This window comes from Bubalus bubalis, chromosome 9, assembly GCF_019923935.1.
Source record: "Bubalus bubalis isolate 160015118507 breed Murrah chromosome 9, NDDB_SH_1, whole genome shotgun sequence".
In the NCBI taxonomy this organism is placed as follows: Eukaryota; Metazoa; Chordata; class Mammalia; order Artiodactyla; family Bovidae; genus Bubalus; species Bubalus bubalis.
Window position 1 is genome coordinate 38,492,291 of NC_059165.1, and position 27,632 is coordinate 38,519,922.

The 27,632-nt window shown below is 42.1% G+C and overlaps 1 protein-coding gene across 6 annotated transcripts in view; it reads left to right on the plus strand.

Moving 5' to 3' along the window:
- Positions 1-27,632, plus strand: part of ATP10B (ATPase phospholipid transporting 10B (putative)) — a 392,801-nt gene that overhangs the window by 247,644 nt on the left and 117,525 nt on the right. For all 6 annotated transcript variants that reach the window (XM_044947366.1, XM_044947364.2, XM_044947367.1 and 3 more), the window contains 2 exons: positions 8,863-9,157; positions 10,613-10,807. In XM_044947366.1, the coding sequence (XP_044803301.1) occupies positions 8,883-9,157; positions 10,613-10,807 (470 nt within the window). In that variant the 5' untranslated portion in view covers positions 8,863-8,882. The remainder of the gene's footprint in view (positions 1-8,862; positions 9,158-10,612; positions 10,808-27,632) is intronic.

The following is a 27,632-nucleotide window of genomic DNA, read 5'->3' on the forward strand; positions in this document are numbered from 1 at the left end:
AGAGCCTCTTGATGAAAGTGAAAGAAGAGAGTGAAAAAGCTGACCCAGAGGGATGGTACAGGGAGGGAGGTGGAAGGGGGGTTCAGGATGGGGAACACATGTACGCCCGTGGTGGATTCATGTTGATGTGTGGCAGAACCAATACAATATTGTAAAGTAATTAGCCTCCAATTAAAATAAACAAATTAAAAAAAAAAACTCAACAGTCAAAAAAACTAAGGTCATGGCATCCGGTCCCACCACTTCATGGAAAATAGATGGGGAAACACATATAGTGACAGACTATTGACTTGGACTAAAATGCAGACTAAAATCACTGCATATGGTGACTGCAACCAAGAAATTAAAAGATGCTTGCTCCTTGGAATAAAAGCTATGGCCAACCTAGACAGCATATTAAAAAGCAGAGACATTACTTTCCTGACAAAGGTTCCGCTAGTCAAAGCTATGGTTTTTCCAGTAGTCATGCACAGATGTGAGAGTTGGACCATAAAGAAGGCTTAGCGCCGAAGAATTGATGCTTTTGAACTGTGGTGTTGGAGAAGACTATTGAGAGTCCATTGGACTGCAAGGAGATCCAACCAGTCAATTTTAAAGAAAATCAGTCCTGAATATTCACTGGAAGGACTGATGCTGAAGCTGAAACTCCTGTACTTTGGCCACTGGATGCAAAGAGCTGACTCATTGGAAAAGACCCTAATGCTGGGAAAGATTGCAGGAGGGAGAAGGGGATGACAGAGGATGAGATGGTTGAATGGCATCACCAACTCAAAGGACATGAGTTTGATCAAGCTCCAGGAGATGGTGAAGAACAGGGAGGCCTGGTGTGCTGCGCTCCATAGGGTAGCAAAGACTTAGACATGACTGAGTAGCAATGATCCTTTGGGTAATTGAAGATGCTATTCATGAAAATTAAGACTGTTGGAACCAAAATGAATTTTGGGGAGAATCCAAGACTTCTAGATATGTTAAATTGTGATATCCAGCAAAGCAATGGAGATGGCAAGTAGGCAAAGGGATTACCCCCGTCCAGTGCCCATGAATGAGGTTTGAGCTCCAAATACACTGAATGGGAAATCAACTTGCTATATAACTGGTGATGCCCTAACACTAATGAACTTGGGGGATAATGACGTTTAACATGGCAGACTACAAAAATAATCTCATCTGTTTAAAAAATTAGTTGTCCTTGAAAATCTGTTAGAGTAAGGCTTTCATGGACTTAGAAGCTAACAGAAAATCAATCAGGGACAAAAGCATCAACTAGACTTATGAATTCTTAGCGGGGCATGTTATGATACCTAAGTCTTGTAAAAATCTGTCTTTGATTATTCCTTTCCCGCACAGGTTCATCTATAAGGATTTCATTTGGCAAGTATTTTCATTATCTTCAACAGCAGTGGTCTGCAACCTTTTCAGCACCAGGGACTGGTTTCATGGAAGGCAGTTTTTCCATGGACCAGGGAGATGGGGGATGGTTTCGAGATGATTCAAGGGCATTACATTTATTGTGCACTTTATTTCCATTATTATTACATCAGCTTCCATCACAGATCATCAGGCTTTAGATCCTGGGGATTGGGGAACCCTGTTCTACAGAACTGCACCCTTTGGTTAATTTTAATATTTAAGGTGATTGCTGTTTCTTTCTCATTCCCCAACTCCTTTCACGCTAGTCCCCACTTTCACCAATCTCTAAAGGCAGCCATCTCCACCCGACTTTATGGAAGGTCCTTCAGACTCAGTTCTTATTCAGTATTGCTTCCTCTCTGGAGGAAGACAGCATCTGGCATCCTAATTATAGGACACGTTTTGTAGTCTGTGAATGAGGCACAATCACAGCTCTTGCCCTTCCCTTTGGGGAGGACAGAGCACGTCCGGTGCTTGCAGGAACTGTGAGCACACAGCAGCTGTATGTGAACTCCTGTAGCTGAGTTCACGGCCAGTGAAGGTTCAGAAGTTGAGCTGTCCTCGAGGCTTCTAGCCTAGCTGAACTCTGCTGCAGGATAAGGTCTCCCTTTTGACCATTCTCCCCTTTGACCATTCCTTTCATAGCAAGCTTTACTGAACTTTCCTGGGCAGGTCCCAGAGCTAGAAACCTTAGAGAATGGCTTTCAAACCATGATTTCTGTTTTCTGGCCTGCAACTAAACGTATTTTCTTGAATCAAAAATGCTATCAATTGAATAATGTTGTGAGGGTAAAAAGAAAAAAAAAAAAGAAACATAACTGTATATAACCATATCAATAATGTGACATAAAGAAGTCCCTGGTGGCCCAGTGGTTAAGACTTCATCTTCTAATACAGGGGGTGCAGGTTCAATCCCTAGTTGGGAAACTAAAATCCCACATGCCTTGTGGCCAAAAACCAAAACATAAAACAGAAGTAATTGTGTTGTGACAAATTCAATAAAGACTTTAAAAATGGTCTACATCATAAAAAAAAACTTAAAAATATGACATATCCTGGGTTCAAAATACTGAAGTGTGTGTGTGAGGGGGTGAAGGGATTACATCTTGGATTCTAGTAATTGCAGGTTTTCCTGAAAGGGAGTAGAAAGAAATGACAGTTTCTATGGAGACAGTATTCTATTTCCTTTATTTTTGTTTCTTCATCTGTAAAATGGGTATGAGTAACGTAGGTAGACAACTACATAGGGTGAAGGCCATTTCCTCAAGCAAATCCAAATGGAAAATGCAAAATGAATAAGAAATTGATAAGAGTGTTTATTGAAAATCTTTCCTTGAACTAGTAAAACGTTTGGGGAATGGATAGGAATGTGGTCAGTGGATTTTTTCTTTAATTCGGGGCTGATGAAAAACCTTTTGTTGTTGCATTTGTTGTTTTGAGTTTTGTTCCCCAAAACATCTATGGGGAACAAATACCTTACAAAACATATTAGTAGCCTTTCCTGCAGTAGTTGGTAAGCTTCAGATAATGAAAATGACTGATACTGAGTGACTGGTGATATTTCTGAACCTGATTCCCAGACAACAAACAGAGGAATAGATGGTCTGGAGCAAATGTTGTAGTAACAGACCAACAGTTTTCATTTTGATAAAAGTAGGTCTTATTAGTATCTATTTAAAAAATAATGTCTCAAGCCCTAATTTCTAATATCAATGTTTTATCACAAAGCCAAAGGTGATTAAGCTTTTTAAAAGTGAGCTGACTTAAAATATACTGCATTTAATAAAACAAATAATATTAGGGTACAGCAAGAATTGGAAATGCTTGCAATTTGGGGAAAACTGATGTAATTAAATGATTTAAAGACACATTAACCCTAGTCTATTTCTTCTATGGTGGTTATTGTTTAACTCGGTGTCTGACAGGAAATTGTTTTTGTGAGTTTATCCTATTTGTCCTCAGGGTGGAGTGCTTTAAAAACCCACCAAACTTTCTTACATTCTAATTAATTCTAATGTCAGGATACTGTACTATTTATCAAGAATCTAAGTGTAGATTAAATTTAGTTTTATAGGATTCCCCACCTCCCCTGGCCCTGACCAACTGATACACTTTGTAGAGAACTGTACATGAAGGGAAAATAATTCTCTAGTAACCAGTTTTCCCGTTTATAGTCCCACTTGGGTCTTCTTTCCATTTTTAAATTCAACATGTTTTCTCTAGGTGCAGGAAGCTTGCGTGTGTGACTTCTTGCTAAGCTGCTCACTTACTTCCAGACACTTACATATGTATTTACACACATATAACACACACTCACTATTTCATCCAGTTACCTGTAATCCCCTAATCTCAGCTCAATGAATTCTACCTGCGCAGGGACAAGGTCATATCCCTCTGTCTTGCAGTCACACAGTACCCTCTTCTCTTTTGTGGCCCTTATCCTGATTGGTGAATACGTACCTATTTCTATCAGTGTGTGCTTAAAATCTCTCAGCTGAAGTTTAGGAATTCCCCTAAGTCAATTAAGAATATGTTCATGATATTAGAGATAGGAACAATTTCTTAAATAGAATGCAAAAAGCAGAAACCATGAAATAAAAACTAATTAATGGGTTATTAAAAATAAATAAATTTTAAAAATAATAGTAAAATAAAATCTCTCAGCCTCACTAGAATGCAAGCTCCAAGCGAAAGGGATAGATGTCTAGGTTTTACTCACCTGGTACAAAACAAAAAGTTCAATAAGTGGTTTTTTTGTTTGCTTGTTTCAATGAATAACTGTTTGAAAAGTAAAAGTGTTAATCTTAAGCTCAGTCATGCCCGGCTCTTTGCAACCCGTAGCTTTTGTTTAATTGACCCCTATAATAAAAATGGAATTTGCTAAAGATGGGGTTTAGTTGAATTCATTAAAATGTAAAAGAAAAGAACTAGAGTTAATTGAAAATGTGAGCCAGGCAGGATGGAGTAAATTTGGGAATAAGAACAAAATTTGTTAACAAACTGTAATTAACCCAGTATTTTAGAGCCATGATCCACCATAGAAGAATGGTCCCTCCACACACCCCCATCTAGAGGAAATCCTGCCCAGTAGAAAAGTGATATTAATACCCGAGAGGATTACTGCTACAAGCAGAGGTGACCTGAGTGTTAATTAGCAAAATCAAATAATCCAGAAGTTTATTGTTAGTGGGAGGTGCCATGTTGAAAAATTAGAATGAGAGGGAGATTTTACAATTAGAAGGACCTTGGAGAGTTGCTTCAGATATGCCCCTCCCTTTCTGAAAGCAATTAAAACCACACCTCAGATAAAAGGATTACACAATCCCCCTTTGTTTCCTGTTCTACTTTTGCAAGGAAGTAACTTATCAGGAGCAAGGGGGAAGCAGTGGGTCAAGGAGTTTGTCCATCTTGCCCCTCCAGCCCATTGCTTTGCGCTTCCAGCAGAGCACAGCCTGGGGCCCACAGCTCTGGTCCTTGGGTCCCTGCCTGACAGTCTCCAGGGCTTCTTCCTCTCAGCATCATAAATAGCCTTAATAGGCCACCTGGCCCTTGTCATCTCTACACGCTCTCCTTTTGCTACTTGTCTCCTACTTCATGGCCTCTATGGGAGAGTCCTGTGAATTTTGTTTCTAGAACCAGTTCTACCTGGAACACCCTCTTACAACCTTCTACCTAGCTAATAGTGTCTGTATACACATACACATAGATGTATACACACACATACAAACGTATTTTCTTTCTTTAAAAAAACAAAACAAAACTTTATTTTGTATTGGAGTATAGCTGATTAACAATTAACCTCCCACCCACTTCCCACTTCACCTGGGCGGGTGGAGACAGGACTCTCATCCCTCCAGCCATCAGCACCTCCGGGCCCGTTTGCCTTTCCTCCCTGTGACTCTCGCCTGTGCCAGCAGCCTGGAGAGCTTAGAAGCTGACCTCTGGGGTCACTGCAGTTGGTAGTCAGAGAAAACAGTCTGAGGACTCTTCCCCAAAGGATGTTCCCCCCACCCCCCACCAACTTTAAACTTTCTATTTTGTGTTAGGGTATAGCTGATTAACAATGTTGTGAGAGTTTCAAGTGAACAGCAAGGGACTCAGCTATACAAGTGCATGTATCCATTCTCTCCCAAACCCCACTCCCATCCAGGCTGCCACATAACATTGAGAAGAGTTTCCTGTGCTGTACTGTAGGTCCTTGTTGGTTATCCATTTTAAATATAGTAGTTAAGCGTATTGTTTTCTGAATCATTGAAATATCTTGCCCCTTTACCCATAACTACTTTAGGATGGATTTCCTACAAACAAGAACAATTTCTTATATAAGCACCATATATTTATCATCATCAGGAGAGTTAACATTATTAAAATCCTGTTTCTAATCCACACTTCATGTTTAAATTTTCCCCATTGTCCAGTAATGTCTTTTATACCTCTTTGATCTCCCCCTGTCCAGGAGCCAATCCAGGATCTCACATTACATTTCAACCTTCTTTAATCAGAAACTGTTCCTCTGCTTTTCTTTGACCTTTGACATTTGAAAAACCTAAGCCAGTTATTTTGTAGACTAGCCCTCAGTTTGAGATTTTTCATTGTTGCCCTGTGTTTTCCACAGAAGCGATGTCCTTCTCAGTATATTGTGTCAAGGGGCTTAAGATATCAAGTTATCCCCAAATAGGTGATGTTTGCTTTGATCTCTTGGAGAAGCTGGTGTCTGCCACATTTCTCCACTACAAAACGCTTCTCTTTTTTAAAACCATTGTAATTAATAATTTGAAGGAAAGAGACTTTGAAGCTATGTGGATATTCAGCTCCTCATCAAGCTTTCATCTACTAATTTGACATCCATTTTATATCTGCTTTATTTTTATGGAAGCTTAGTTAACATTGTAAATAAAGAAAAAAAGGAACGTGATATGATAAATGGACTTTCTAAATCACCTTACCTAAAATATCTGCATCTCTCATTTCAATCCAATCTTCCTTTATGAAGATCTTATCATATAAAACTGAGAGATGTCTCATATGTATGGCATTAGCCAAGGCAAGATTTCTCATTTGCATTTTCTATTCTATTCATGAATGATCTTTTCATTTCCTTTTCTTTTACAATAATATTTTATAAAAAAGAATCTATGAAAAGGACATTTATTTTAATAATGAGGAAAAAGATATATATTATTATTTCAGTCTTACCAGCTGTCAAAATATTGCTTTTGGTCACATCATGATGGGCATCAGTAATTGCATTTACTTTTTCATGCTTGATACAAGGGCTCACTTAAGTCTCCGAAGAGCTTCTTGCAGCCTTGGGGTCTATGAATTGGAAATCATTTGGATTGATTAAAGTCATGAGGAGAATTAGGATAAGGGTCAGATCACAGGAGCATCAGGAAGATAAAATATTACCATTTAAACGAGAAATGGAACTTTTTCTCCTTTAGTGAATCCCATTTTCAATGACAGATGGAGTTGGTCACTGTGAGATTAATAATACCTGACATTCACTCATCCATTTATTCAAAAGAAAATCATCCTGCAAGCCTACTAGGTGAGAAGAAAACTCTGTACAACTTCTAGCCTTATAAATTATGTATTTGAATAGATTCTTCTTGCTCTCTAAGCAAAATATGACCAAAAGGAACCTTGGAAGCTTGATTATAGGTTCTATTAACATGTTATTGACTGGGGGATTTTTGCAGAAATTAACACCTATGGCTAGTGATTTGTTATGTAAGTGAATATTGAAAAGTCTCTGGTCAATAATGTTTAGGTAAAAAAGATGTATTAATATGTCTCTAGTCAATAAGTTGTTAGAAGAGCTCAGAACCTGGAATACCCTAGAAAAAGCAGCCTGCTTCCTCCATCTCAGACTAAGCACTCAATTTTAGAAACCACCAAATGGAAAGGAGAGAAAGAAGCCCCGTCCCTGACAACCAAATCAGAAAAACCCTGCGTGTTCATAGAAGCACATTTAGTGAAGTCCACTCACCTCAGGCCCAAATTTCCTAGAAATAAACTTTCTCCTTTGTTTCACCAATTACTCTCATGTGAGGTTCTGACCACAGATGAGGTTCTCTTGAAATATCATCAGTATCAAAAACTTTAGAGAGAGAGAAAACCTAAAGAATAAATATCTTTCCCCTTAAGATACATCTCCACTTACTTCACATACTGTCCAATTTGTTCCTCACAAAAAGCTTGTGAAAAAAGTTGAGTAAGACTGCTGCTGCTGCTGCTAAGTTGCTTCAGTCGTGTCCGACTCTGTGCGACCCCAGAGACGGCAGCCCACCAGGCTCCCCTCTCCCTGGGATTCTCCAGGCAAGAACACTGGAGTGGGTTGCCATTTCCTTCTCCAATGCATGAAAGTGAAAAGTGAAAGTGAAGTCGCTCAGTCATGTCTGACTCTTCGCGACCCCATGGACTTCAGCCCACCAGGCTCCTCTGTCCATGGGATTTTCCAGGCAAGAGTACTGGAGTGGTGTGTCATTGCCTTCTCCAAAGCATGAAAGTGAAAAGTGAAAGTGAAGTCACCATTCGTGTCCGACTCTTAACAACCCCATGGGTTGCAGCGCACCAGGCTCCTCTGTCCATGGGATTCTCCAGGCAAGAACACTGGAGTGGGTTGCCATTTCCTTCTCCAATGCATGAAAGTAAAAAGTGAAAGTGAAGTTGCTCAGCCATGTCCGACTCGTAGCGACCCCATGGACTGCAGCCTACCAGGCTCCTCCACCCATGGGATTTTCCAGGCAAGACTAGATCTCCTCATATTCTGGTGAGGAAACTGAACACCAGAGAGATGAAGGGACAGTTTGGAGTCAGGGATGAATCAGAGCTAGAATTCTGATCCCTGGGGCCATAGCCCTCATGGCTATGCTTTTGCCCCAGGGAGTATACTTATTCCCCATACCACCCACCAGCTTAAGTGCTTTCATAGTACTTTTATTTATGTGATTTTTAAAAATTATTTTTCTATTTGGCTGTGATGGGTCTTTGTTACTGCTCACAGGCTTTCTCTAGTTGTAGCAAGCAGGGGTTCTTCCTCTAGTTGTGGTATGCAGGCTTATCACTGCAGTGGCCTTCCTTGTTGCGGAGTGCAGGCTGAGTAGTTGTGGGGCATAGGCTTAGTTGTTCCCCGGCATGTGGAATCTTCCTGGACAAGGGATCGAACCTGTGTCCCCTGCATTGGCAGGTGGATTCTTAACCACTGGACTACCAAGGAAGTCACTATTTATGTGATTGTTAGCTTAATGTCTCTCACTCTATCATATAAGGATTATAGGGATTAAACCTATTTTTCTCACCTTATGTTCCACAGCCTACCATGGATGGTTTTGGATGGACACATGGATGGGCCAATATCCCACCTGTTTCTCTTAACCATAGCCATGTCTTAAGCTGACACAATACATATTTCTCCTGACCACGGTAACCTCCTGTGTCCTTTTTCAGACCGGAGCTTGCTACGAGACATGACCCTCTCAGTGGACTCGTCTTGGCACCGGTGGCAGCGGCGAGTCAGAGACGGCTGCCCCCAGTCTCCGTCAGAAGCCACACCGCTGCTGCTCGCAGAGAAGGAGACGCGGAACTACAACCCGGCGCAGCAGCGGATCGTGTTCCCCAACAATCACGCGTTCCACCAGGACTGGGCGAAGTTCTCTAGGCGATACTCCAGCAACAGAATCTGCACAACCAAGTACACCCTCTTCACCTTCCTGCCCCAGAATCTCCTAGAGCAATTTCACAGGTACACAGCCACCTGGCTGAATGCTGTGTGCTTTAACCGTGCATTTGCCACTTGGATGAATTCAGAAATCCTGCTTTCTGGGCTACCTTTCCTTTAGTATCCAAATGCATGTACCTTGGGAAGCTTTGTCATTCGTTCATTTGCTCATTCAATATTTATCAGATTCTACTCGGTGTTAGGTCTTGTGTTGTGTATTAGAGATAGATGAGGGAGAAAAAAAAAAAGAAAGACGCGTTGTCCTGACTATGTTGGCTAATGAAGGAAACCAGATGTTAATTTTAGGAATTATATGCTTGCTAAGTCACTTCAGTCATGTCTCTTTGTGACCCTGTGGACTGTAGCCCTCCAGGCTCCTCTGTCCATGGGATTCTCCAGGCAAGAGTACTGGAGTGGGTTGCCATTTCCTACCCTGGTGGATCTTCCCAACCCAGGGATTGAACCTATGTCTCTTGTGTCTCCTGTATTGGCAGTCAGGTTCTTTACCACTAGCGCCACCTGGGAAGCCCAGAAGTTACATAAATTGGTATAAGCTGTAATTCACATAGGTACTTCCAAGGAGAGGTATGTGTTGCTGTTAGAATGAATACAAGAGAAATCAGGCCTAGTTAGGAAAGTCAAGAAAGACTTCCAGGAGGAAGGGACAGTGAAAGTCTAACCTGAAAGAAAAGAATGCATTAACCAGGTGGAAAGAGGCAGAGAGAAGTCAGAAAAGGGAGCCAGAAGAATGTTCTTTCAGGCAGACCTTATGTGTGAAGGCAATGTGGCAAGAAGGAGCAAGATGTACCTTGGAAAGCTTAAAACTTGCAAGTCATTGTTTTGAAATAATATAGGCAAAATTTTATTTTAATTATAAAGCAAAGTATGCATCCAGACATTATCCTAAATTTTGTAATTATTAGCACCTACCATTTATCGAGCAACTACTATACTCTGGAACCCTCTATTGCATACATAGTAAATATCATCCCATGTAATAAGTATAGAAAACCTTTAAAGTACGTAGTACTATCTTCATTTTAGATGGATTTGACTTCAAAGCCCTTACCGTGACGTTCAAGGTGACACTGAAAGAGAATGTCATATTAGTTAGTAAGAGCTAGTAGTAGGGAGGAGAAGGCAATGGCAACCCCACTCCAGTACTCTTGCCTGGAAAATCCCATGGACAGAGGATCCTGGTGGGCTGCAGTCCATGGGGTCGCTAAGAGTCAGATACAACTGACCAACTTCACTTTCACTTTTCACTTTCATGCATTGGAGAAGGAAATGGCAACCCACTCCAGGATTCTTAGCTGGAGAATCCCAGGGACGGGGGAGCCTGGTGGGCTGCTGTCTATGGGGTCGCACAGAGTCGGACACGACTGAAGTGACTTAGCAGCAGTAGTGGGGAAGAAATAGTGTGTCAACTATATTTTTCTTCTCCGTAGTTTTCACTCACACCTTTCTTGCCCCCTCCAGATGGGCTAACCTCTATTTCCTGTTCCTGGTGATTCTGAACTGGATTCCCACCTTGGAAGTCTTCCACAGGGAAATCACCATGTTACCATTGGCCATTGTCCTGTTCATCATCATGGTCAAAGATGGCGTGGAGGACTTCAGGAGATACCGCTTTGATAGACAGATTAACTGCTCCAACATCCAGATATACGAACGGTAAGGGCAAGTATTCCTCTGTTTTCTCTGTGGCAAATGGATTGTGTAAATTTATTAGCATCCTCAAAAAGTTGGTCTCTCTTCTCACTTTTTTTTTTTCAATTCACTTAATTCAGTGATACTCAACCAGGGCAATTTTCCCACACAAGAAACTTCTGAACTGTTTTGGAGACATTTTTGGTTGCCATATTGGGAAGGAAGGTCCTACTGGAATCTGGTGGGTAAAACCAAGGATGATGCTAAACATTTTACAACATAGAGGAAAACCTCCCACAACAAAGATTATGATCCTGCCCAAAATGTCACTAGTGCTGAGATTTAGAAACCTTAATTTAACTCATGTAAACACCATATTAGGGCTTCCCTGGTAGCTCAGACGGTAAAGCATCTGCCTACAATAAGGGATACCCAGGTTCGATCCCTGGGTCGGGAAGATCCCCTGGAGAAGGAAATGGCAACCCACTCCAGTATTCTTGCCTGGAAAATCCAACGGACTGAGGAGCCTGGTAGGCCACAGTCCATGGGGTCACAAAGAGTCAGACACGACTGAGCAACTTCACTTTCTTTCAAAATACCGTATTATTAAACCTAGGATGTTACATTATTAAGAGGAGGATAGAAAGCTCAAGACTTAAACTCTAGGAATTTCCACTGTGGGCCAGAAGCTAAGCCACCATGCTCCCAATGCAAAGGACCCAGGTTCAATCCCTGGTCAGGGAAGTAAATCCCACATTCTGCAACTGAAGATCTTGCATGCCACATTTGAAAGTCCCACATGTTATATGAAGATCTCAAGTGCCCCAACTAAGACCTGGCACAGCCAAATAGTAGACAGAGAGATAGATAGTTGTTTTGTTTTTTTTTCTTTAAGAATTAAACTCTGAAATTGACTGAATTATCTCAGGAGACCAACTTCAGGAACAGCTCTTTGAAGACTCATGGGCAATGTCCCCCAAACCAGAAAATATATACCATTTTTAGAGCATCTGTGGCTCTTGGCTGTAAATCCTTGCCTTTAGAACTTAACCAGGTAGGTTTTAGGACCCAGAGTTGGCACACCTGTTCTGGATTGCCTGGGGTGGAAAAGGAAGCTACCTGTAAATGACGTCTGCATTCCAACAGGTGGAGTCTCAACAAGTAGAAGGAAGTGACCAGTGGATACACACCTGTTCTCTGCAAGCTCTTTCCTTGACATCCTTCTCCCTTAGTGTTTATATACCGGCTTTTTATTTTTAGTTTTCCTTTTGAAAGCAGAGAGAAATTTTCAGCCAAGAAGGCAAATCAAAGATGTCATCACTTGCTGTCAGCTGAACAATGGAAATGATCAGAAAAGAACTTCTTTTATGGGAAACTCGAGTGTCCTGCTGTAAGAATTAGAGACAGGATTGAGCAGAGATGAGAAAGGAAGGCAAGAAAAGGCGGAAAAGGAAAGAAGACAAGAAACGAGTGGTGGTTTCCAACCTGCCCTTTGAAAGATGGGCCCACAAAGAGAACCCCAACAGACATTATCGTGGGAATCAAATCAAGACCAGCAAGTACACTGTGTTGTCCTTTATACCCAAGAACATCTTCGAGCAGCTGCACCGGTTTGCCAACTTCTATTTTGTGGGCATCGTGATTCTGAATTTTATCCCCGTGGTCAATGCATTCCAGCCAGAGGTGAGCGTGATACCAATCTGTATCATCCTGGCAGTCACTGCCATCAAGGATGCTTGGGAAGACCTCCGGAGGTACAAATCTGATCAAGTGATCAATAGCCGAGAGTGCCTCGTCTATAGCAGGTAAAGCCAAACACTCGGGGAAGTCTTGACCCCAGCTCTGATCTTTCTGTGGCTGCTGCTACCACAGCAGCTGTTTATGAAAGGATGGGGTAGGGAGATAGCATTATTTTATTGTAGTGAAGCTGTTTGATTCTCCCCAATGGGGTATATATATATATATATATATACATACCAGTAGTAGCGTTTTATAGGCAAATTTTAAATGGACACAAATTTTTAAAAATAATGAAAGCTATGTTTTGCTTAGGGATACTATTATATATATACCATATATATTATATATAAATATATATATATATAGCAGAAAACAAAAGAAATTGAGATTTGAGTCCATCATTTATTAAAACTAAGAGATCTTTATTTATGTGACATTTCCTTTGCTGTGTAAATGTGTTAGATGTTTAAGAATTTTGCATAAATTCACATTCATTTTGGTTGAGTGTGGCCATAAGCATGTTGGAGCATGTTTAGAGACCCTCAGAGAAAAGTGGCATCACTGTTTTTCAGGGGAGTAGTGGGCACTGTATTAGAGAATCAGCCCCGGACACACTGCCCACACTGAACTCTGTCTCCATCAGTCATTAATTCTGGGTGACCTTAGGCAAGGGACCTAACCTCTCTGAGACTCATTTTGTCATCTGTAAAATTGGAACACTTGCTGAGGTGGTCGTGAGAGTTGAGTGTAATAATCCTTGGAAAGTACTTAGCACTGCTCCTGTTGTATTATAGTCAGTATACAAGCCGTCGTGGCCTTATTTTTAGAATGTAAGACTCACATTAACTTCCTTAAGACTGCCCTTAAGCTCTCTCTCCAATGTCCCAACCCAAACAAAAACGGCTCACCACTTGTCTTGCCATGCTATAAAACATAATTTTATATATGCTGTTGTTTTAGAAATACTCCACTGAGTCAATAACCAGACTGGGTTGTTGGGAAAAGAACATGCTCCCAATCAGTAAGGGAAGATAGTCGAGTTATCACGTATCTCAACTTTATGACAATTCCTATAGCCTAGAAAGAAGCAAGGGAATGGAGTCTGGGCTTGCAGTGAGATTTCAGTGACAAAGGGTGCTTTCTGGTCTGGCAATGAGACGCCTTAGATGAATCAGTCAATTGCAGCAGGTGAGGTCTTGACTTCCTGCCAAGTAAGAAAAAAGTCCATCTCTCTTGAGAAGCACCGTCACTCTGACTTGTTCCCTCTCATTCCATGGATCCCAGTTTAGCAGAAGTTGGTACTCTCACTCTGGTCCTTCTTGGGGTGAAAGGAGCTTGCTCCAGGGTGTGCCTCGCCACTGTTCAGGGGCTGCTGCTTTCTAAGAAGCCCTCTTCCCTGGGGAAAAACATGTAACTTATCGACTTAGAGCTGGCTGATGAGACCGTTTAACAGCCAGACTCCACTCAGAAAGTTGTAGCCTGGGGAAGCTTCTCAGGAGATCATGTAATGCAAGGGACTCAGCTGTCCCTCGGGCACCCCTAAGAGAACCTCCATACCCTCCCCTCAGTGAAAGATGAGCTTCTGGTCCCTGTGCCCGCAGGGCCACAATTGCATACCTAAAAATATTAACCTGAAGCCTTGATGTTCTCACCCCTCCTCCCCGGCTAGATCTAACTGTTGAATGTGATTAGCACACTGCATACCTAGAGTTGAGACTGAATCATTCCTCAGCTTTGAATAAGGAAATTATTAAGAGAGAAAAAATAGTTGTTGGAGTGTGTCACTTTTCCCAAAAAGACTGTTTTTTTAAAGAAAGCATTGTTTGTCTTGTCACCATTCAACCCCCCCACCCCATTATCTTTGGTTTTGTGCTTTTTTTTTTTTCTGTCTTTCTCCTTTGTTTCCTTTATTGTTTTTCCCATAGAAGATGCCCTGTGAAGCTGGTTCCTGTGAAGCAGGGACACGTGTGGACCTCAGTCAGCTTGGTCCTGCTCTCCCTGCTCTGTTCAGAGCATCCCATAAAAATGGGCCTGTTCTGGGGTAATTTCAGGGTCAGTCAGACTGACCTGTGCTGGGTGCTGGCCTGATACAGGCCAGGATGTTGTCATTCTGCTCTCAAAATAACTTCCAGAAGAACAGCAATAAATGATAAATTGGTGATAACAATCCAGAGAAAAAGACATTTATTCCCAGGCCACTGGTAGAGAGGGACATAAAGGTTTTTCTTTTGTTTTTTTAAACATATAGTATCATTTTATTTTTTTTCTTAATAATATAATTTCAGAGATATCTTCTCAAAATTGTTACACATCAATGTTTAGTAATAATAATGGGTTTGATCATTCTTAATTATTTTGGTGAATCATCATTTAACCCAGAGAGTATTTGAAAACCAGAATCTAAGTTCAATTTATTTCAATACTTGATTATCATAGTTGTCAGGACTTAAAAATTACTTTGGGAATGCTTATATCATGCTATATGTACTGGGGAGGACTTACAAATTCTTATTTTTTTCAACTGCTGCTACTGCTGCTAAGTCGCTTCAGTTGTGTCCGACTCTGTGCGACCCCAGAGACGGCAGCCCATCAGGCTCCACCATCCCTGGGATTCTCCGGGCAAGAACACTGGAGCGGGTTGCAGTTTCCTTCTCTGATGCATGAAAGTGAAAAGTGAAAGTGAAGTCGCTCAGTCGTGTCCGACTCTCAGCAACCCCATGGACTGCAGCCTACCAGGCTCCTCCATCCATGGGATTTTCCAGGCAAGAGTACTGGAGTGGGGTGCCATTGCCTTCTCCGATTTTTTTCAACTGAACTGTAGTTAATTTACAGTGTGTTAGTTTCAAGTATACAGAAAAATGATTCAATTATACATATCTATATATTCTTTTTCAGATTCTTTTCCATTTATAGGTTATTACAAGATGTTGAGTATAGTTACCTCTGTTATATAGTAGGTTCTTATTGTTTACATAAGGGGGTTTTGTGGTAGTGTTTCCCAAAGTGTGTTCAGTGGAATGATAGTGACAAGAGATGGTCTCTAGGGAAAAAAAAAAAATTCATGAACAGAGACATGTACACTGGCCCTCCTGGACCCATGGTTCATGAAAGATTAAGAAAAGATTACAACAAACCTGTTCATCTTTGATTAACTCGGTGTTGTTCCAAACTTGTAAAATCTTGGAAAGATTTTATAGTATCTCAATTTGGGAAATTTTAATTTTTCCAGTATTATGAAGTAATTGACTATAAGAACCAGGCAAGTGATTGAATGGAATAGACTGGATATAAAAAGGAAAGCAGTATTATTGACGTACTGATTGATGGCAACTGACACTTGACATCAATGCCAGGATGCAATAGGGAGTGGCGGGAACTGTGGCAAACTGAGAGACAGGGGCATGCATTCATCTTAGGAGACAGAACTGGCCACTGAGCTCCAGCTGGTTACCACGTGGGAAAACAGGCCTAATGTTGCCAGAGTGTCTGAATTTTATTAGGGGAGCTAGAAATTAATGGCACCCCACTCCAGTACTCTTGCCTGGAAAATCCCATGGACGGAGGAGCTTGGTGGTAGGCTGCAGTCCCTGGGGTCGCTAAGAGTCAGACACGACTGAGCGACTTCACTTTCACTTTTCACTTTCATGCATCAGAGAAGGAAATGGCAACCCACTCCAGTGTTCTTGCCTGGAGAATCCCAGGGATGGGGGAGCCTGTTGGGCTGCCGTCTCTGGGGTCGCACAGAGTCAGACATGACTGAAGCGACTTAGCAGCAGAAATTAATAGTTTTATTTGAAATAGCCTGATTTTTTTTTTGGAATGGGGACTGTCCTGTGACTTTGTCGCTTTGTGCTAAGTCTTTGTTGCTTTACATAGGCTTTCTCTAGTTGTGTGAAGCAGGGACTACTCCTCACTTTGACGTGTGGGCATCTCATTGTGGTGGCTTCTCCTGTTGCAACGCACAGGTTCTGGGGCACAGCCTTCAGAAGCTGCAGCCCACAGGCTCAGTAGTACTGGCTCTGGGCCTGAGCGTGTGGGCTTCAGTAGTTGTGGCACACAGGCTCAGTATTTGCGGCTTGTGAGCCCTAGAGCACACAAGCTTCAGTAGCTGTGGCGGACAGACTTAGCTGCTTATTGGCATGTGGGATCTTCCCTGACCAGGGACTGAACCTGTATCCCCTGCACTGGCAGGTAGATTCTTATCCACTATGCCTCCAGGCAAGTCCTGAAATGACCAATGATTTTTAAGTGTTGACAACTGATACATTTTTAAACACTTCAGACCTATTTTATTTGACCTAAAATTCTTACTTTGCCTTTGAGCCCCCTAATTTGTAACTTTCACTTTATAATATCATAGGAAGATGAAATCGCTGCAAAAGAATAATTAGATTCTCCTTTTGAGATTTATCTTCAGGGAGGAAACATCTCTGCAGAGAGGTGGTATGAACTTGAAGCAAGAACGCAGGCCTTGGTGTCAGAAGGCCTATACTCTAGGCCCAGGTCTGTCTCTAACTACTAGTGGTAGCTTAGAAAAGTCCTTGAAATCTTTGGGTCTCAGCTTCTACTTTTGTAAAACCCGGAAGTCAGACTAGATCTTGTCCTGTGGGATGAACTTCGAAAGAACAGAACCCACAGCCAATTAAATCTGGAAAATAGTAATTACTTTATAAATCTCTTGAGTCAAACAAATGAACGTTAATAATAAAGATTCTGGGAGAACTTTGAGTAAGGAACTATCCGACTTTATTGAACTGTTGTGTCAGTTGAGATACTCTTTACCACAAGAAGTGGAAACCTCAACTCAAACAATTTTAAACAATGAAGAGATTTTGTTTAAGTCACTACAGATGTCCTGAGGTGGGCAGGTGATCGGGCATAGTTCAGTCAGTCGGTGGTGTACTAGCTGCAGCACTTAGCTGTCCTTTTCACTGGGTCCCCCTCTATGCCATCTTTACCCTCAAGCAGATTTCTCTCACGGAGAAGGCAATGGCACCCCACTCCAGTACTCTTGCCTGGAAAATCCCATGGACAGAGGAGCCTGGTAGGCTGCAATCCATGGGATCGCTGAGGGTCAGACACGACTGAGCGACTTCACTTTCACTTTTCACTTTCATGCATTGGAAAAGGAAATGGCAGCCCACTCCAGTGTTCTTGCCTGGAGAATCCCAGGGATGGGGGAGCCTGGTGGGCTGCCATCTCTGGGGTCTCACAGAGTCGGACACGACTGAAGCGACTTAGCAGCAGCAGCAGATTTCCCTCATGATAATGAGATGACTGCAGCAGCCCCAGCCCTCACCTCTACATAAAATAACCCACAAAGGGAGAAACAAAAGGACTTTTGGAGGCATTCTCAGAAGGTTCAGGAAGTTTACTCCCCAGATCTTCTTTACCTCTTAGTACCTCCTAGAACCCCAGTGGGTCACATGCCCATCCCTTAACCAATCCTTGTGAGCAGGAACTGAGATTATTCTAATTAGGTTACACCTGAGTCACAGAGCCCAGGAAGAAGGTTCACCTCCCTGAAAGCATATGGGCTTCCCAGGGAAGGTGACAAATCCTAATAAAACATGAGTTATTTCCAAGAGAAGGAGGAGCAGATGTTGGAGAGGCCGCCTCCATGTCCTCAATACCGTCACCTTAAAATATTTCTGAGCTTCAAGTCCTTGTGAATTATTTTCTACATATTAACAGGAACAGAAACACTTTGGAACATTCTGTAATATAAATCCCTGAAGTTCTTCCAACCCTGAAGTGGATTAATTCTATGAAAGACCCCAGAACAGCGAGCCAGAAAATGTTAGATAAATAACTGATGGTGAGGAGCATTCACTTCTACCATTTGATGGTATATGACAGAATTTCAGGCAAAGAATATAAGATCTGAGAGGAGATTTTTTTTTTCTGAGAAGCACTATAAAAGCTTATATCTCAAGCACTAGTTCTATCCATTTTGTCTCCGATTCACACATTTGAGAAACTGATGTCAAATGTCTTCATTTTTGTGCAGTTGAATACTAGGACCTTTAGAATTTTGCTCCCCCTAATCCCATGCATCATCCAGCCTAGACTTATTTATACTGTGAGAAAATCTTTTTGCAAACAGCAGAATCCTTGTTAACAGAATTACAATCCTGTTAGAGCGTTTTCTTTTAATATAGCCATTGTGCTTGTGGTCTTAAGGTGACCCATTAATCAGATTTATGGAATGACTTCAAGGAGAGATTAGCTTCAGAATTGTATTAGCTTAGTTTCTCCCAGGGCTCAATTTAATGAATCTAGAAACCATACCCAGCAAGAGATTTGTAATTTTCCATTGAGCTTAATACATTTTTATTGGTATTCAGAAAACAGGCAATAAGGAAGCAGAAGTAGGAAGCAAAAAAATCCGTGAAGGTTTCTGTCACCATATTGTAATGCAGTAAAAGCCTTTCAGTGTTTCAGCAGCCAAGTACACACTTATTCATCTGTTCAGCAGGTCTCAAGTAGGGACCAAGTGCATGTGCATGAACATGAAGACCCTTTGAGCCTCTAAGGGCTCTCGGTCTATAGATCATGAGGAACTGGTAAACAACTACAGTGTCCCCTGCCTGTGGATGGAGGGTCACAGTCATGCATGGGCTGAAGTGACACATGTGCCTGCCAAAAAGATCAGAACCAGCCAAGGGAAGCCTTCCCTGAAGAGGTGACATTTCAGGAGGTCACTGAAGGATGAGCAACTTTCAAACAGGCAGAGAAAACACGTCAACTCACAGCCTGACATGTCACCCAAAGGTTGTACGTGTGACTTATTCTGGTACCAAAAGACCAGGATCAAGAGATGTCAGGAGCTTAGGTGAGAAATGGTTCCAAATAGAAAGTTCTATTTCATTTTATTGGCCGTGTTCGAGCAAGCTCCATGAGTTGGTGATGGACAGGGAAGCCTGGCTGCTGCAGTTCATGGGGTCGCAAAGAGTCAGACACGACTGAGCAACTGAGCTGAACTGGCCACACTGTGCAGCTTTCGGAATCTTAATTCCCTAACCAGAGATCAAACCTGGGCCCAGAATAGTGAAAGCTCTGAGTCCTAACCTCTGGACTGAAAACTTTTAAATACTGACTTTTTACCAAAACTTGGAGACGCTCTTTTCTGTCAATTGGCTGCTGTAACATAAAAAGAATTCCCAGTGCTACAGGATTGTGGCCAGTCTTCTGACAGCATGGTCATGAAGGCTCCCAGCCATGGTGAGCTCTGCTGGAGAAGGCAGATGCCTGGCCTGCAACCTGGTTTTATTTGTATGTCAGTTTCCTTCCATGCTGGAGGCCCCTGGAAACCCAGAGAGTTGAGGAAACCAGAGATCCTGATCCTGGGTCTGTCACTATTAACTCCATGACCTAAACGAAGCCACTTAGTCAGTCGTGGCCCCATTTGTCTCATCTCCAGTGATCATAGTCCCTCTACGGTACATTTTGTGAAAAGATGACATGTGAGAGAGCTTGAAAGTAGCAGAGCTATAAAAACAACCAAACGGTGCAGTTCCAGAGGAGGGCACATGAAGTGGCCTCCACAAGATGTTTACAATGTGACATCTTACTGGACACTTGGAGTCAAGGACTTCGGTGTCACACCTGGGCTTGTTTCAGAACTGCCACTTCCTAAATGCGTGGACATTTGTAGTTACTTGATCCTTGCAGCCTCCATTTCATCTTCTGTAACATGGGACCAGTATTAGCACCTGTCTCCCAGGGTCATGTGGATTGAATGAAATAATCCTTATAAACTGTTAACTCAATGTCTGCACTATAATTAGCACTACATTAGTATTTTTTTTCCCAGTCACTTCAACTCTAATTTTTTCAAAGCTAGGTCCAACCTGAACCTTCATTTTCCTTGCTACATTCTCCACCCATACAACTGAGGAATTGCCTGTTTTATTGGCATAGGTCACAGGCATTCACTGAATCACATTTTCCATTGGGCAGGGTAACCATGTTTTAAAAGCAGAACCTGTATTCTGTTCTCTCATTTCTCTTTTATGTGGCAGGACTTAAAATTTGAATTTGGGAAACACTTCTAGAACTTGGACCTCTCTCCCCAAAACCCTTTCCATAGCACTCCTGAGTACGCACAGACTGAGATTTAGATCATACAAGGGATTTAGGTGGCTTCATCTGCCCTAGAGCCCAGGCCAATTATCCCAACCCAACTTAGAATAACACACAGTATTCTACATTAGAATATCATATTTGTGTGGCTCTTAATATTAATAACTATTTGATCCCCATGCTATTATTATTTTCCTCCATATACCATCCCTCTGGTAAACCCAAAGGTGATGGAATGACGGACAGGGTAGAATTGAGGCTTTACCAGGGCCATCTGAACATCAAAATACACTCATAAATTCTTCACCCTAAAGCTACTTTCCTGGGTTTGCTGCAAGTGTTATATGAAGTAATGCGTGTAAAATGCTTAGTATAGTGGCTGGCATTCAGTAGCCATCAGCAAATGTTGGCTAAGATGTTACTAAGGACAGTTCTATAACCTTGATAGCCAGGAGTCACCATAAGCTTGATCCAAGTGAAGTGACAGTCATTCGTGTCCAACTCATTGCTACCCCAGGGACTGTATAGAATTATCCAGGCCAGAATACTTGAGTAGGTAGCTGTTCCCTTCTCCAGGGGATCTTCCCAACCCAGGGATCAAACCCAGGTCTCTCACATTTCAGGCAGATTCTTTACCAGCTGAGCCACCAGAGAAGCCCAGGGGAGTAAGAAAGATAGACCATTGGCTGGGGATTTGAACTGCATGGAAGAAGACAAACTCTTTATCATAAAGCTTGAATCCAAGCTCTAATAACAAAGCAAAATAGGTCTGGGGAAGAATCTGAAAAATGCACATAACAGAGAAGCAAGGTGTCATTTGAGGCAAGACTATTAAACGTGCCACTGGCTGGAGTTGACAGACCAGCAGACCGCTGCATCCACCCTGAGGCTCTTTGCTCTGCATTTGGCACCAGCCAAATAGACGCCCTTTCTGAAGCATTGGCTTCACAAGGGCTCACCCCACTCCCACAGCCTCACCCTGCACTCACAGCAGCCCATAAACTCTTTGGGCCAATTCAGCTTATCATGTCAGGTTTGAATGCATTAGGTTCTCCCCCAAACTCAGTCGGTAGAAGAATCATAAAACAAGAATCCCGGTGTCCCCAGACCTCTGGACTCCTGTCAACAGGCATGATTTTTTTCTGAGCGGATAGCGATTTATAGCCTCTGGCTCGCCATGATGGAGCTCACAATTTCAAAAGCTGAGGCTCCTGTTCTCAACCCCTGTTCTTGGTTTCATTTATGTCACCAGATGCTGAGGCTTCATCTGCTCTGTATTAACTCTCCAACAGAACCAAGAGACCACGTGGAGCGGGAAGCCCCCACAGCTGTCATTCCTGTGTCCTGGTAGATGTACCTGTGTGACCTTACACAAGCTGGATAACCTTTCTGGGCCTAAGTTTCCTCATCTATGAAACAGAGATAGCAGTAATAATACAATAAAAGTAGGCAGTTAAATGGTAATATAGGTTAAGTGCCATAGGCCTTAGTTTTTTAGGAAACCAACAAATTGTCTTTCAGAGTGGCTGTTCCATTGTACCATTCAAAATGCCTGTACCATTCCTACAAACAATATATGAGAGTGCCTGTTGCTCAGCTTCCTCACCTGTTTTAAAAAAAAAAACAACTCTTCTTTTGGGGCTTGGGGAAAATGTTTGGATTTTTAAAGTTTCTTTAAATGTGTTTGTACATTATGTGTCTGAACCCAATTCATGAAATGTAATCACAGACATAAAGTGGGCATCCCAGTAGCATGAAGAAGAAAATGCTGTGTTGTTAGTGTTCGGGATTTGTGTATTCAAATAGGGATGTATGATATCTCATTTTAACTTGCATTTCTCTGATGACACATGATGGGGAGCTCTTTGCATGCTTATTTGACATCTGTATATCTTCTTTGTTGAGGTGTCTGTTTAGGTCTCTTGTCCATTTTTTAATTGGGTTGTTTGTTCTTATTGTTGAGTTTTAAGAGCTTTCCTGGTGGCTCAGATGGTAAAGAATCCGCCTGCAATGCAGGAGACCCGGGTTTGATCCCTGGAGAAGGGACTGGTTACCCACTCCAGTATTCTTGCCTAGAGAATCCCATGGACAGAGGAGCCTGGGGGTCGCAAAGAGTCAGACACAACTGAGTGACTAACACTTAAGACTTCTTGTATGTTTCAGATAACAACCCTTTATCAGATGTGTCTTTGCAAAACACATATTTTGTCCCAGATAGTGGCTTGTGTTCTCATTCTCTTACCATCATTTTTCATAGAAATTTTTGATTTTAATAAAATCCCACTTGTCAGTTACTTCTTTCATGAATAGTGCCTATGGTGTTTACCTGAAAAGTCATTGTCATACCAAAGGTCATCTAGGTTTTCTGCTATGTTGTCTTAGAGTTTTATAGTTCTGCACTTTATGTTTAGCCCTGTGATCCATTTTGAGTTGACTTTTGTGAAGAGTATAAGATCTGTGTCTGGATTCTATTTTTTTCTTCTTTGTCATTTGAATGTCCACTTGTTCCAGCACCATTTGTTGAAAAGATTATCTTTGCTCAGTTGTATTGCCTTTGCTCCTTTGTCAAAGGTCAGTTGACTATAATTATATGAATCTATTTCTGGGCTATCTATTCTGTTCTATTGATCTATTATTCAGTTCTATTGATCTATTATTCTGTTCTTAATCAACACTGCACTGTCTTGATTACTGTAGCTTTATAGTAAGTCTTAAAGCTAGTTGGCCTTTTTTTGGCTCTTTATATAAACTTTAGAACTATTCATAGTTTTTCAACATCCTCAAAAACTTGGTGGTAAGCCCTGATTTTAAGGATATATATTTCTGAGAATTTGCCCAGTAACCAGCATTCAGAGTCCTTAGTCTTCCATAGGCTGAATTTGGCCCTTCTTTGGGGGCTTGGGGAAAATGTTTGGATTTTTAAAGTTTCTTTAAGTGTGTTTGCACATTATGTGTCTGAACCCAACTCATGAAATGTAATTACAGACATAAAGTGGGCATCCCAGTAGCATGAAGAAGAAGATGCTGGGGCAACAGTGGTGGTTAGCCCTCCCCCTAACATTAACAATCATTGTCATCAGCAGCATAAAAGCAGCTTGCATTTAGTGAGTCCTTACTAAGTGCAGAACCGAGCTCTCAGTCCCTTACAGCGGTCATGTCACTAATCCTTTTAAAAACCCTCTGAGGCAAATACATGTATTACCTTCAACTGAAGATAGTCTCTGAAAGATTAAGTGACTTCCCCAAGGTCACTCAGGTAGTAGTGGTAAAGTTGAGATTCAAGCCCACTCTTAGTCCCTATACTGCACTCACTCTCACTGGCTTCCCCTTTCACCCTAGGGTAATGACACAGACCCTTTGGGGCATGACATGCCAGCTTCTTGAAGGACAGTCCAGGTCAGCTCATCCTATACCGTCTGGGAAATCCTACAGACAACTAAGCTTCCTGATAAATCCCCTCTACTCTAGTTCCTTAAAACATAAGACCTTCATGTGTGTGCATGCTAAGTTGCGTCGGTCATGTCCAACTCTTTGCGACCCCAACAGGCTCTTCTGTCCATGAGATTCTCCAGGCATGAATACTGGAGTGGGTTGTCATGCCCTCCTCCAGGGCATCTTCCTGACTCAGGGATCGAACCCACGTCTTTTATATCTCCTGCATTGGCAGGTGGGTTCTTTACCACTAGTGCCACCTGGGGAACCCCAAACCCACATAGTACTTGAGAAATGGGACCTTAAACACCCTTTCTTCCTCCATTCCCCACTTTTCACCTGCTTCCCCACAGGATCTAGTTGTTTACAAACCTCTCATGCTGTTTATTTACCTCTTAATAAGCCCTAGCTCCTCTCAGAAAGCCATTTAGCACTGCATCACTTAATTTCTCCCCGAGGCAGAATCTGCCAGATGGAGTCTTTGTCCCCAGCCATGTTGATTTGTCTTATTTTTAAGCAGCAGTGAACATGCCATGAAACTAAAATAGCAATCAGTTCCCAGGTGTGGACTCACTGAGCATGTGGGAAATGATCAGGAGCGTGTGGACGTGTCCACCCGGGGCATCTGTTCCAAATGGGCTGGATTAACCAGGGAATGACTCCCGCAGGTGGCTCCCAGCCAGCTGCTGGCCACATCTGGGCATCCCTCAGTGCAGGAGCACACCACTTTTCTGCCTCAGTGGGATTCAGCCACTCAGCACCTCCTGGGGCTGGATCCCAGGTCTGTGCACCCTTGCCTTTTCCACAGTTATATTTCTAACAGTTGAGGAGACAGAGTGGGTCCCCAGGGGATCAGAAAATCAGCACAGAATAACCCAGTGCAAGAAGGAAATGTCTCCAATGTCACTTTTTCTCATCCCCAAATTCCTATAAAATATAACTCCATTTCTATAACATTACTTTGTTTGGGTCAATCAATATAAATGTAATTCAAATTCTATACCAGCTAAATTACTAAATTATGTCCCCCCAAAAAAAAAAAATTTAAACACCCTCCCCCGAATCTGTTGCTTCCATAGCTTCTGTGCTCCTGGACACATGACAGGATATATGCCTGCAGGTGTATGAGCCTCTGTTTGAGCAGCATGACCTGGAGGTGGGCAATCTCTGTTTGGGGGAGGGAAGTGTTCTTCAGCACTACATGTCATCTTAAGGAAGAGAAGATTGCATCTAAAGGAAAGACAGGTGATTGTTACCAGGACAGCAGTACTGGACAGGACCTCCCTGGGATCCAAGGTGATGGAATGAAGTTAGAGACCAGCCTGATGTGTAGCTTCTTATGTGGTTCCATTGATCTTGCGATACCTATCATCACCATGGGAATTGACAAGACAACACTCCAGCCTAACTCACAGAAGTGACTCCTCATAATTTTCTATATAGATATAGATATTTATGTTTCATAATTCATCTGCATAACCTCCATCTTCCATTCTCTTAATAACTCACAACTCATAATAAGTAATGCGTGCGTGCTCAGTTGTGTCCAACTCTCTGCGACCCTATGGACTGTAGCTCTCCAGGCTTCTCTGTCCATGGGGTTTTCCAGGCAAGAACACTGGAGTGGGTTTCCATTTCTTCCTCCAGTAATAAACAGTGGAGTCCTTTATGAGAAGGAAGAAGAATTAGATTCAATATTGATGGGTGGAGGTGTGTTGGCCTGCCTTTGGTATGTCTATGTATATGGCACTCCCAACTAGCTTTTGCAAACCTCTTGAACCATCATTCTCTGAAAGTATTGGCAGTTAGAATATTGCTCAGAGTCAGTGCCGTTCTCATGAAACCCCATCTCAAGTACCAAGCAGAGTGCTGAGGTCACTTTTGGGACTGGGCCATTCCCAAAGGACAGAAGTCAAAGGCGGGAAGTGGAGAAGAATATAGACAAGTTGAATGACAATCCTTTGGAACAATTTTGCTGTACTATTCAAGAATCTTTTTTTTTTTAAGTGCCCTCTCACAAAGGGGGAAAAAAAGAAAAAACAATAGAGAAAGCCTCCCTCCTTCACCACGTAAGATCCTTTTCCCATGGAAAGTTTCTGCGATTCCAATTTCTTTAAGTAGCCTTATATTTGGACATTTAACAGGTGTTTCCAAGGCTACTCTAAAGAAAGTTTTCCTGAATCAGAATATAAGTGTTTCTCTGAAACGGCGGTGAGAAACAAATCTGGGGAAACTATCTCTATTCTTCATGGTAAAAAAAATTTTTAAATAACATAGAGAAGCAGGAGAGCATAAAACAAGCGGAGGGAACAAAAAGGGCTTAGAAACCTACTTTTTCCACTAAAAGAATTACTGAAATGCTGCAGATGCACTGCCCTCAAAATGTTTAGAAGTGGTCTCCACTGGGACAATATTGCCCACCGATTAGTTTAACCAGTGGCTGCTGCGCTGTGGGCACTTCTGAAGAATTCTATGGGTCTTGAGAGTTTTAAGACTGCTCCCTAATTGCAATTCCTGATTATTTTATAGACTCTGATCAGATCTTCTCTTGGATGGCCTTCCAAAAGGCTTCCAAAGGATATACATCTATTTTAGGAAAGTGGGGGGAGTCCGTCACATGGATCTTTTATGACAAGGAAAATCCAGTCTTAGGAGGGCTTGCTCAGGGTTTTCTAGGGTGCCCCAAAGAAAGGAGAAAGCTCAAACCTTTATCTTCAGTCTGAGGAGAAAAGTGACATTCCAGTCACGTCTCTCTGTCTGCAGAAGAGTGGTCTTGTCTTGCTCAGGGCAGCTCCGATTTCTACAGAAACAGAACCAACAGCATGCCCAGAGGGGCTCAGCATCCATGGAGAAAAACAGCAAAGGAGAGCTGCCTTTCCAGGCCTTGCTGGGCTCAGAGGTGTTCACCTGCAAGCCAGCTGGGCCTAATTCAAAAGAACCACATCTGGAATATAGGTTTGGTCCCAAATCTCACATTTAAAGAGATTTCCAAACAGTCTTAAAAGAGCCCTCACTTCTAGACAGATCTGGAAACTATGCCACCCATAATAATTGAGAGCACTTATAAAGTTCAATTTGATTTGGCAAATCCAAAAGTCTTCAGAGCATGCCTGATGAATACTTCAAAATATTTCTTAAATGGTAGGAGACGGAATAAATCAGATTGCCTGGGAGAATGGAATGAGTTCAATATTTGGTTAATCAGAAGGAAGAATTTGTAAAATGAGGGCTCTTGGAAATGAAATGTATTGCCTTGGGGAATAACAAGTCTTTTTGCTAGGGGTATAATAGCTGATGCTGCCATTTCACTGGAGAAGAAAGAGGGGAAGGTCTTCGAGGAGGTAGGATACCTGTGCAGCAGTGAAAACTGGGTTTGGGGTCAAGGTGGACCCAGACTCAGGGTCCAGCTCTGTTTTTGTAAAACTTTGGGAAATTTCTTCTAAACCCTCCATTCCCTCTTTGTGAAATGGGTATAATAATATCTTCTTCAGTAGATTATTATGTAAGCAAATGAAGTATTAATTTATACCAGTGTTTGGCATGGTAGAAATGCTAGATTCACAGTTGTTGCTGCCCCGATCATTGTGTAAGC